This window comes from Astatotilapia calliptera, chromosome 4, assembly GCF_964374335.1.
Source record: "Astatotilapia calliptera chromosome 4, fAstCal68.1, whole genome shotgun sequence".
In the NCBI taxonomy this organism is placed as follows: Eukaryota; Metazoa; Chordata; class Actinopteri; order Cichliformes; family Cichlidae; genus Astatotilapia; species Astatotilapia calliptera.
In genome coordinates, this window is record NC_137425.1 from 26,565,949 (window position 1) to 26,578,097 (window position 12,149).

Below are 12,149 nucleotides of genomic sequence, written 5' to 3' on the forward strand. Positions count from 1 at the left end.
CACACACACCGAGGGAACAAAAAACGCAAAAACAAATCATGGTAAACGTGAATAATCTAAAGCAAATCTGTGCGCAAGGTGACTGCTGCTGTATAATGTCTGCATGTGGTCCGTGTGTGTTTATGCAAATCTGCTGACGGTAGGATCTATGTGTTTATTCAAATGAGGCTTCAATGGTGCAATCCCATCAGTGTGTCACACTCCACTGAATAGCTTGTAAACGGACTGACAATGTGCCAGTTGGACTGCTGAAGAGAGTGAAGTGTGAATAATGTTTGAGCATGAGGAGTGAATGAGCACAGCTGTGTTAAGCAGAGACCTGGTCAAACAGAATTTGGAAAATGACTCATGAGGTGATGCTCGGCGGATTTACCGAAGCACTAAACAAAACAGATCCTGATTTTTTTTTCTATATCCAGAATGAGCTTCAACAGCAACAGCTCTTGTTTATAAAGAGGCAGGTTATCCTCACCCAGGATAGGCAGGGATGGCAGGCTGCGGCACAGCGGCCCGCACAGCACTGTAGACGGGCCGGCCTCGGCCCCGGAGGTGGGCACCGCGAAATGCCGCTGCCGCTGTTGTGGCTGCTGCTGCTGCTGTAGGGTAGGGAAACCCTGGAACTGTAGGCGAGGAAGCAGATAAAGAGGACAGGAGAGGATTAAAGGAGGAAAGATGACAACCCAGGTAGGAAATGGGATGACAGTATATAAAACAAAGTGACACTCGGAATAAATTGAAAGAAAGGCAGAGGAACATTCCAACTATAACACAGAGGACTGTATCAATAAAACTGTCAGTGAGGAAGAATGCTGGGTGAGCAGTGCATTAATACAGATTAACAATCACAGTGTGACTAAAATGTAAAGTGGGGCTGTCACTCTACAGCCAGACAGACCATTTTTAGTGTGGCTTGAAGAGACAGAGATGGGCCTTACCTGCGTAGATCTCTGGTCCATACATAGCTCCCACCACAGGACTCAACTTCCACCCTGCTAATAGTCACACAGAGAAGGGAAAGAGCAAATGATAAACAGGAGCCGTCTTTAAAGTGTTAATGCCTGTCGCATGCATAGTGCTACCCCTCAGCGAATCAGTTAATGAGTTTGTAGCTTTTCCCTTTAGTTTGTTTTCTTTTACAAAAAAATGCATCACTACAAACCACGTTCAGTCAGATTATCAGGTGTGTCTGAGGCAGGAGAAACAAAAGTAAACGTGGGGAATATGGATTCATTTTACAGCTTGTTGCTAGCTCGCAATGACCGTTTGTACACTGTGCATTTATGGTAGCTGCTGCATCCCAGAATGCAACGCATACCTCGCTATCACTCAAACTTGCAGGTTGCTGGTTCAGCTCGCTTTCACACTGTAAACAAACCATACAGACCACCACCTCTGATGCATCTCGGTGCAGTTGTTTTGGTCTATACCCGAGTGCCAATTTGTTCGCATCTGCTCAAACGACCCCGCAACAAGTAAGAAAACTGTGCCAGAGTCCGATTCAAATGGACTAAAAACCAGAATAAGAATAAGAACGCAGAGCTGGAAATGAACTTAATGGACTGCGAAGCTATAAACTATTCTCCGCATGTACCTATGATGTTTGTATTTTTAGACAGGCTTGGGTTCATTGTTTGTGCACATCACAGTGTGTGTTACCATAGGGTAGTGTGCTGAGAGCTTCTCCATTAGGATAAGGGCTGACCATCTTCTTGTTAGTCATCACTCTGGCGGTGGCGTTATTCACCTGGGGGATGGAGGAGCCAACAGTCAGAGGCACAGACACAACAGCTCAGCAGAGGAAAAGTAGCACATAGTCTGAAATGTAAATCTCAAGGCCAGGGCTGATATGCGTGGTGTTTTATACAGTAGATTGAAAAAGCCTGCTGCTGTGTTGAGTTATTATAATAGTCTCTGCTCATCGTGTGGCTGACTTTGTTATTAAAAAGGAAATAGCGGTGTCATTTGGGATTATGGTTAAGCAATTTAGTTGTGCCAACATTGTAGCTTATCTTCTTCCCCCAATCAGCCTTTCCTAATCTGCCACATTTCTTTATTATAATAATTATCATCAAAATGCACCCTTGAAGGTCAAACAATATTTTCTTCTGCTGGCACCACATGTTAAATATTGTGCACATTATAGAGAAATCTGCCTCTGCAGAATAATGAAACACAACATCACAGGCTGGAAAATAAAAGTGAGTGCTGCTGCATTTCATCAGCGACGAGGCTGCTGACTCTTGTTTATGTAGCACGTGTATGTCTGTGTGTATAACTGGATGGAGATTGTTAGGGGACTTTTTAGTCATCATGCAATAAAAAGCAGGTTGCCCAGTAGAGATTTAGTGATTCGCTATGAACAGATACAAGGAGTGCCACTGGTGACACTGGTTGTATTGTTGATGTGCGCATAAACAGGGGTGGGGATACAGCAAAGGAAACTGAGCTGTACTTATTTTTTGGCAAGTACTGTGGCTTTTTCTTCTTCTTCTTTTTTTTTTAAAGGGGCGTGCGTGTTCTGTGCATGCTCGCTGACATTTCAGACTAATGCTCCGGCCTTTCAATCCAAGACGGCTGATAATCTCCTCTCTGAGCTTCAAAGGCTTCTACTCCGGTCCCTTGATCTATCCTCATCTTCCTTTGATGGGCTTTAAGAGAGGGAGATTGTAGCTCCCTGTAATAACCCATACTGTCCAAGTGTGCTGTTGAAGTTGCACATTTGACTGTGTGGCAAGCTAAAGATTAATGACCTTTTGCCCAGCGAAGAGCCTCTGCTTGTGTGTGTGAGAAAGAGAGAGAGCGAGAGAGCTTGAGGAATGAGAGTGCTTGTGTGCGCATGCACGCTTCACTCCAATTTATAAGACCATTAAGGCTGCCTTTCGCATCGCCCCTCTCGGTGAGTCATGTTCTTTATCTGCAGAGCTTCATTCAAATGGAAATGAGGTTTACCTCATTTTTCCCTCATTGCAAATGACAAGGTCAGTGGCAAATGATTCAATTAGCCAGGCCCGGCTACCTCTCTCACACAACTGTGTGCTGGTGTCTGAGTGGAAACATTCTGAAATCTCAGTTTAGTCAATGAATCAAATTTATGCAAACGTTTGTGTTACAAGAGGGAAAATTTCCCAGAGGCTTTAAGCCTGAAGGTAACACTACACTTAAGGCCATTATATAGCGAGCGCACTGCAAAAAAAAGCGACACAAAACTTTTTACTATATGTATATTCAGTATCAGTGTGCTTTTTGACCTACAGTGCACTTTTTGCCAAATACAGTGATCTGATTTGTCACTGTTAGAAAAATGCTTCAAATTCATCCAGTGAAATCACGCGGTCGGTGTGAACGTTTCAATTATGAATAGACGAGTCTAAAAGATATCTAGCACAATATATTTGGATGGATATGCTGTGTGCAAAGGCCTTTACCCTGTAGCAACGGAACATTTAAGCTACTCTAATAATCTATTTGTTTACTGAGGTTTTGCAAGAAATGTGACCTCTAACCATGTGACGTTAACTTGTCTGCCATTTTGGACATGTGACAATCACGTTGGCAGTGTAGGATCAGGCCAATAAGGCCTAGAGTTAGATCCACAACCGTCTCACAGCCAAACTCACGGGAGACAAATGAGCATTTCCCAGTTCAAAAAGTTTTGAACACCTTTTGAAACGTGTTTGTTGCTGCATGAAGGCAAAAACTTTGCCATTTCCGATTAGCACTTTTTCAAGTTTAACTACCACGTAGCTGGTGGTTAGCCAGCATTTGCAGACAACCATGAAAACCCGCCGAGAAATGCATCAATCTCTTAGCAACCAAAGCAATCACAGGGTGTTTGCATCTGAAACATAAAGGAAGCACAGCCAAATCAGTCGGGGAATACAAATACTGGTTGTATCACATCCAATAGGGCAGACAAATCTTCGTTTTTCCATTATGTGCATGACATTGCATGAGAAATCTAAATATATAGCTATTTTGTGTGTGTGTTTGTGTGGTTTGTGTCATGCGCAATTAATGAAACTGGGTAAACGATCGGCAGAAACACATGCAAATCAGCAGAGACCAATACGGAAGGCAAATCTTAAGTGTTAATGATTAATCAAACATTCATCCTTTCTCAGCCCACTTTTGCCCTCCCAGTCGGACCCGGACAGTAAAACCAGACAAAAACAAAGTCACATTTCCATATGAAACCAAACTTGTGGGGTTTACGTACCTAAAAAGAAAATAGTTTTAAAAATAAAATTCAAAAGAGAGGGGGAGAAAGAGTGGGGTAAAAAACATTTGTTCGACAAAATTAATAATCATATAACACAGAAATTACACGCAGCCAAATACGGGCGCATCACATGACCAAGAGTGAGTAACAAACTAAAAAAAGAAAAGAATGAACAAAATTAAAAAAAACAAAAAACAAACATTTTAAAAAAGGAAAATTTCAGCCAATCAGCAAGCGTCGGATGCAGCATAGAGACCAATCAAAACAATCGCAGCACTCCCACACCAAACACGTACGAGACAAGGATGGAGGTTAAGAGTACGGGATGCAAAAGTGAGGAGTAAAGAGATAGAGCCAGTCCATGTACGAAATAAACAGGAGAACGAAAAGATGGAGTGAAGAAAAACGAGAACAAGGGAGAAATTTTTACATGAGCAACACACACACAGAAAAAAAACAAACTAAAAACAATTACTCTTTAAAATAAAACATATATATATACCAAGGTGCATCATTCAAAAAAAGCAATCAGTTTTGGTGACCATTCTCCTGAAAAATCTCACTGTATGTGGTGGGTTGAGAAACAGAGCACCAAAGGATGGAGAGAGAGAGAGAGAGAGAGAGAGAGAGAGAGAGAGAGAGAGAGAGAGAGAGAGAGAGAGAGAGAGAGAGAGAGAGAGCAATCCTCATTCCCAAAAAAGGAGAGAAATAAAATAAACACGAGACACTATGCCAGGCATTAAAACTGTGTGTCACAAACTGAAAGACCAGTACACTATGACTACTACTACAACTACTAACACACAGACAGTCCACTACAAGAAAACCAAACCAAAGGAACAAAAAAGAAAAGTAAAGGAAAAGGCAGCATAATAGAGACCCAAAAAACAGCAAGGTAAACCCCATATCGGTTTAGAGATGCATATGGTTACACAAAACTCGCTGATTCAGTAAGTGATAACAAGCTGGGGGCTGCATCAGCTTTTCATTCACTCAAACTTGTTGTTGTTAGTTTATTGAAGGCAGTCACTTTAAAATGAGTTGCACCAAATAAACTACTTCTTATTTAGGTTTCATTTAAAATCTAAATAGAATAAAACACTACATTCACAGCTAAACACTCCCAGGCATTGCTGTTGAGTAACAGAACCAACCAAAAGAGTGAAACCAAGTGCATCTTTCCAGTGGCCAGCAGGGGGCGATGCCTCCAGTCAGAATTTAATATGAGGAAATTAAGCTTACTTAATTATTAAGAAATAATTCACTTATGGCCCTATTTGGCCTTAATGGAAAATCTAACCAGCACTTAATGTATTTAGGCATAGTCACGGTTACCTGCTGGTTCAAACCGAGCATCACAATGAGGTAGAAATGTGATATAAGTGTCTTCAAATGTGACATGCTTGTTAGTGCCAGGCAGGCTGAGGAATTCACAAAAACTGCTGATCTACTGGGATTTTAAAACCCAAGCATCTCTAGGGTTTATACAGAATGGTGTGGAATGTCCTCAGTTTTTCAGTCTGTTCCAGTTGCTGCTGTGGCATCATCTGATATATAGTTTAACTGCAAAAACCCCTTCCAGCTACCTCGTGTGTGAAGTGTTCACAAGAAAAACAACATACTGCAAACTTTCAAAGGTATATCACAAACATCTGTGAAGTTCCTGTTGAAAAAGGCTAACAGGTCTTAATTGGATAGTAACAAGTTTTAATGGTGCAACCCATTTTATTCAACTGCTGGACTGGAAATAAGAAACTTTCCAGCCAAACTTGTATGAAAAACTGGTGCAACTGTGTCTGGATGGTTCCTAATGGTTTTACTTGTACATCAATTGAAGAAAACATCCCAATATATATATATGTTTATTGTTCCAATTGTTTTTTTAACGTCAAGGCAAAGCCAGTGTGCTAGCCTCGGTATGTACATTTGTGAAATCTTTGCCTTGGCAGTAAACACAGAAAGGGCTCTCCTGGCATAGCGACTGTCTGCAGTATGATATGCCAAGATCCTGCCTCGCCACATGTTCAGCATTAGGCCTCGGCCTGTGTGAGCGGCAAATCATTTTTCAAAACACCGCGTCCAATTGGCAAATATCTGATAAATGTGCTCTCCCCGAAAAGCAGAAAGACTGGTGAAATTTAAAAAAAGAAATTAAAGAAAAAGAAACAAAAACTTGAAAACCAGGGTAGCCTTAAATTGCCCTGCAAGTTCTGCATTCAGTCAAAGCGATCGTAGGCAGCACAGGGAGCAAAGCTTTGTTTCATTTCTGCTGATTTCTTTTTTATTAATCAAGAAATGGATGCTATATGCATTGAGTCCAATGGAGAATTAATAAGATGGGATTGTAGATAGCCGTGTCATTGCAATAAAAGAGGAGGGTGATTACATTCGGTCATTCCCAGTGAGGTGTTAATGACGTGGTGGAGGAGGGAGCGAGGGGGTGGGGGGCGGCCATGTGGAGGAAATATTACTGCTAAAAAAGATCAGGTCTGTTGGAAGATGCTGTGTCAGTCTGTTTGTGTGAGTGTGTGTGTGATATTGCAGTGTGCACTGAAAAATGACACAATACCAATAAGGCCTCACACTGCATGGGCCTATCGCATTAAAAGCATCGGTATAGAGAAATGTAAAGATTAATAGTGTTAATGTAACAATAGATAAATACCCATTTGAAGGGTGGGTGGGAAAGGGGATCAATTTTAGTGATAGATGTTTGTACACAACTTACCGTTACCGTAGAAACAGCGAGTGGTTACCGTGGAGACTGACAACAACACACAGAAGTCGTCAGGGAAACAGAAAAAATATAATAAATAAAGGAACAAATAATCCCAGGAACAAAAGAAACCTAAATGCCCCCCCCCGCCCTCCCCACCAACCACCACCTGTTTTTGCCCCAAACCTGATAGCAGCATAGTTAGAGCTCAGAGCAGAGTACGAGAGAAAGAGGAAGGGAAAGGAGAGAGGATGCTAGCTCTCGATGCTCTCACCATTGTAACAACAAACACGTGGCAGCAAGGTGTTCGGCGCTCTAGAGAACATGGTCCAGAAGAATGGAGGTAACTGGGGAGGGGGACCTTAGCCACAAAATAACTAAGGAGCAAATGGAACACCTCCAAGGAAAAGAAAAGAAGACACCAAATAACACCACCCTCCATCGTTAGAGCAGAATAGCAAAAGTCAGTTTATTGCTGCCTGGGTCTATTTCCAGTCAAAAGGGCAAGCAGGGACATTTTTGGATAGAAATGGACTGATTCTTGTGTAGCAAAGTTACGCCACAGAAGGAAGAAATGTGTGTTTGGACACTGAGTGACTATAATTTCCACTTTTATCCAGTCACCACAAAAGAGCACACTGAAGGCCAGTCAAACAAGAAAAACTAGATGGATGATAAAATAAAATAAGGAAAAAAAAACAAAGAAAACCGACCAAACATCTTTTCGTCTATTCCAAACTAATCAATACGAAATGACAGAAAGACAAACGTGACTGGCGAAAAGAGAATGAAGGGATATTGAAGAGAAAGAACAGAGCAGACACACAGCGACAGATCAAGGGTTGAAAAGGGCAAAGTGCAAACTCTCTTTCCCCGTTTCTTTCAACCGCTTTCTTCGTAAACACACACGGACACGCTCACATTTCATTCATTAATCTTGGCCGCGGTGACTCATGCAGTAACAGAAAGCTCAAATAACAGATCAAATACTGTGTGTGTGTGTGTGTGTGTGTGTGTGTGTGTGTGTGTGTGTGCGTGCGTGCGTGCGTGTACGTGCAGGGTGGGGGGCCGTGGTCATCTATGACAGGTGAGCCTTCGAATCAGACCGTGGCTGATCCTGTGACTCGCATTCGAGTTCATTCAAATGAAATTCTCACGGGGAAACGACTGATTGAAGGCCCAACTGTGTCTGTTAGAGGAGCGTGTGGCAGCAGCACCGTTTGGTGAGAATATGCGTTGTCAGGCATGCAGAAACACAGACACAACTGCTTCTCCTCCCTTTTCACCCGCACACATCCATGCAGCGATGACGACACTCCTCGGGCTCGCTTGCACCCCCGACTCGAGTCCCTACTTTGCATGCAAAGCTGCACCGTTCGTGGCACAGAGAGACACACACACGTGTCAGCCATTCTGTGCTCTTGTGTTATATCTGACTAAAACTCTGCGCCGCGGAGGAGCCTTCACTTCCCATAACACTCCAGCAACACAGATCGATCGCAAACGCACAATTCTAGAGCGAGGGTTAGTGAATGGGAGTTTGCAGGGTCCAACATGGTCTCTGTCTCAATACCATTTCTTCTATGGATGTGTGAAGACCTGTAAAATATGATACTTGCAACAACTTAATTTTGAGTGTGCGATCAAAGTGTGCTTCGATCATGATTATTAGGATTAATCAAAAAGTTAATAGCCTAGCATCATACATCTTCACCTTCAGACGGTCCCGTATAAATAAACAAAGAAGGAAACATTAAAACTGAGCTCCCTGAACAAATGAAAATTGCTCTGTGTGACCAGCAGCTGTTGTTCACACAGAGCAGAATCCAATCATCAGCCAGAAGCACAGTTACGACAGCTGCATTGTTTCAAAATGTGCGAGGCGCACACCAGATGTGTACACCAGCCTAAAAATAAAGTGGACCCATTATGTTCATTCCAAGCTCTACCATATTTATTTTATTCCAGCCCTATCTTTATTCATCCTATCCCTGTAAGCTGACTTTCATCTGATTGGCTGCCCCTCCCAAACAGCAGTGGTGTGCTTGAGATGACCATATAAGGATATAAGCTCCTGGCTGACAACATACAGATCAAAGACAATTAAAAAACAAACAAATATCTGAACAGTAAGCATTGAGAGGACTTGTATGCGCAGGGATGACACTAAACCTTATTATCTGAAATTTTAGCTATGTTTAACATAAGCATCTACCTTTAGAGACAGAAAATAAGAAAAAGGCTCCCTTTAATTTTTCTGTAACTGGAACTGAGACTATGATTGGACCCGAATCAACTCCGCTTACAGCCACTAACTACAAGTAGAATAAATCTGTGATAGCACGTACAACATGTGACTAAAATGTAGATAAAACAACACGTTAATGACAGCCAAAATGGTACAGTCAGACAGATGCTTGGAGTGTGGGCTGCTTTATGTCAGGGCATACACACAATCAGAAAGACAGCCATGGATAGATGAAGATGCGCATGTTTGAAAGTGTGTACAAGATCCACATTGTCACAACTATATATAGGCCTATAGCACTCAATGGTCTATATATAGAGTAAATGGTGATGAGATGGGAAGAAGCAGGTATAGACAAAGAGAACTGTAGTTGGGCCACTTACATGGATACATTGGAAGCATACAGGAAACTGACTTCTTCAAAGCGCAGAGTTTTATTCCAGACAAAGAGAAGTACAGTGTAACTTTAAGTACAACAACTCTGTTTCTACTCTCTTTCATTTAATCCACATACATGCACACTATGGGGAGCTAGTAGGAAAACAAAAAGGAAATAAAATAAGACTACCCAATTCCACTTGCATGCACCAAGAATAAAAACAAGCCAGCACTCGAGTACAGTACAGCATTCCTTTATCAATCATTGAGTCAAAATCAGTCTAGGAGTTCAGCTATCAAGCCTTTTTCCCCCAGTAAGTGAAACAAGCTATAAGCACTCAGGTGTAACTCAGTTCATGCCAACCGAACAAGTAAATTAACAGCCCGTCACCACAACTAATTCAACAAAATAGCCATACATAATAAACATGCAAGAATAAACATCCAGCTGTCAGCAGTACTGCCTCAGCGAGGCTCCAAATTACCAGATTAAAATATAAATCATGCACAACTAAATCTACATCAGCTAAACCCAGGCCACTGGATAGCAGTAAACTCTAGTCACACACGTAATGGTGAAATATTTATGTCTAAACAGTCGCACAGGCCTATATTTCAGAGTTTCTGAATTATAAAAGAAATGTGAGATTTCACTGTTGCTCTTTTACCATATTTGTCTCTGAAAACAAACTTCAACAAACTCTGAAATCATACGACCGGTTGAAGCGTGAGTTACTGCAGCGACATCTGCGAGAAAGGAGAACTGCCAGAGAGCATTGCCTGAAATAGAAATGTCCGGCCGTTTTTCCTTGGCTGGAAGAATGTATAAACACAAATCCACTGTTTGTCCTGCGCCAGCCTTTTGTCTTCAAGCCCATGCACCATAAACAGACAGAAAGAGAGAGGCTGCTCTACAGACTCCTGCTGCTGACCCACCATGCGGCTGATACGTGACTCACTACGAGGCCATCGCTGCTACTGGAGTTCAACAAAACACATGCAGAGTGACGACTGAAAACAAAGATGTCTTGCTGTTTGACAAGTGACTTACATCATGCAAAAATCTGGGAAGAGTCACAGAATCAGGTTAAAGCGATGCCAGGAATGGCACAGGTTGTTGATATACAAAAGGAAAAACTGATGCATGGTAAACTGGCTCCATCAGTATCCATTCAGCTTGCTGACTGACTGAAGGTGGAGGTGGCGGAGGGGAATATAATGTTGTACCAGTGGATGCAGGTGGATGTTTCTCATTCTCCACCACACTGCAGCAGAACTGAGAGTACATAACTAAAAAGGTTCCAGCCTCATCCATCATGCAGGAACTGCCTTGCACACACCCACACACAGACAGACACACACATACATACTCGTCACAAGGAAATCACCACAGTAAGCCCATGCACAAATCCTGGCTTACGATGGCACAAGTCAAGTGATCCAATATGGATAACTGGCTGATTGAAACCCCAATTAAAATAAAGAGGGAAGGAAAAAAAAGAAAAACTCAATTCAAAAACTAAGAACATGCTTCAGGTAAAACATGGGAAAGAATATGTCACACAAAAAACACACAACCTCAAACCACAAAAACCAGAAAATAAATAAAATCAAGTGTACATTTCATCAGAAAGAACCCAGACTTCCATAAAGTGAGCATGCGTCAGTGTTGCTGTGATTCCCAGCATGCTGCTGTTGCATCAGGAGCCAAAAGCTGTCACAACCACTTAGCTACAGCACCGGGAGAGGGGAATACAGAAGGATTTCTCTATGCTGGGGGAGAAAAATAAGAGCATCTGACAGCAATCTGCCATGCATCGTCCTTTCACTGCGTTCCACTTGTGCCCTCCGGTGCAAAATGCACAAATCTCATTCCAATTGTTGCACGAGAAGTTGTAACGTTAGCGTGGCTGCAAGTTGTGCATCGGTTGAGGGGGGCAGGTAAAAAGACAACAGGTTAATATACAGAGGGCAGGGGGGGAAACACTTCAGAGGAAAAGTACCCAGCATGCCTTAGTGTAGTGTTCTTGCACCCCTAATCATTCCCACCACAAAAACAAAACATCAAAATAATAAATCAAGTCTTTTGGGTTTTAAAAACAAGAAACATATTGCAGAGGACCGGTGTGGGATACCACTGGGCTGCATCAGAGCATATCACTAAAGGGAGGATGGGAGCTAGCTAGCACGTCAGTGATCAAGCAGAATTATGGTGGGAGTAGAGAGAGGAGACAAGAAAAGAAGGAAGAGAAAGGGAGAGAGCAAAATTACCTCAATCTTACGACCTTCCACCAGTGTGCCGTGGAGCTTTTCCCTGGCTTTCTCTGCGTCTGCGCTGTTCTCAAATGTCACAAAGCCAAAACCCTGTGGTACGCAGCAGAGGTTAGAGAGGTTGATGGTGAGTGAGGGGCATGTCAGAAGGGATTGCCGACCGGTAGAGGACAATCTGCGGGACTCATTCTGACACTGTTAAACAGATGACTTTAGTTCTGGAACAGCGATTTCTCACGCGGACTGCTAATACCACATGACAAATAGTCACAGTTACACAGGAAATCTTTCAGCAGTAAGCCGGTCACAGCATTGAG

General features: G+C 42.5%; 1 protein-coding gene across 10 annotated transcripts in view; it reads right to left on the reverse strand.

Annotated features, from left to right (window-relative positions):
• Positions 1-12,149, reverse strand: part of LOC113021216 (RNA binding protein fox-1 homolog 2-like) — a 54,291-nt gene that overhangs the window by 11,292 nt on the left and 30,850 nt on the right. For all 10 annotated transcript variants that reach the window (XR_013908632.1, XR_013908633.1, XR_013908631.1 and 7 more), the window contains 4 exons: positions 11,833-11,925; positions 1,657-1,744; positions 936-992; positions 473-620 (listed from right to left, as the gene is read on the reverse strand). Coding sequence is in view for 7 of the 10 variants with exons in the window: in XM_080300443.1 (XP_080156569.1) it covers positions 473-620; positions 936-992; positions 1,657-1,744; positions 11,833-11,925 (386 nt within the window). In the remaining 3 variants the exon portion in view is untranslated. The remainder of the gene's footprint in view (positions 1-472; positions 621-935; positions 993-1,656; positions 1,745-11,832; positions 11,926-12,149) is intronic.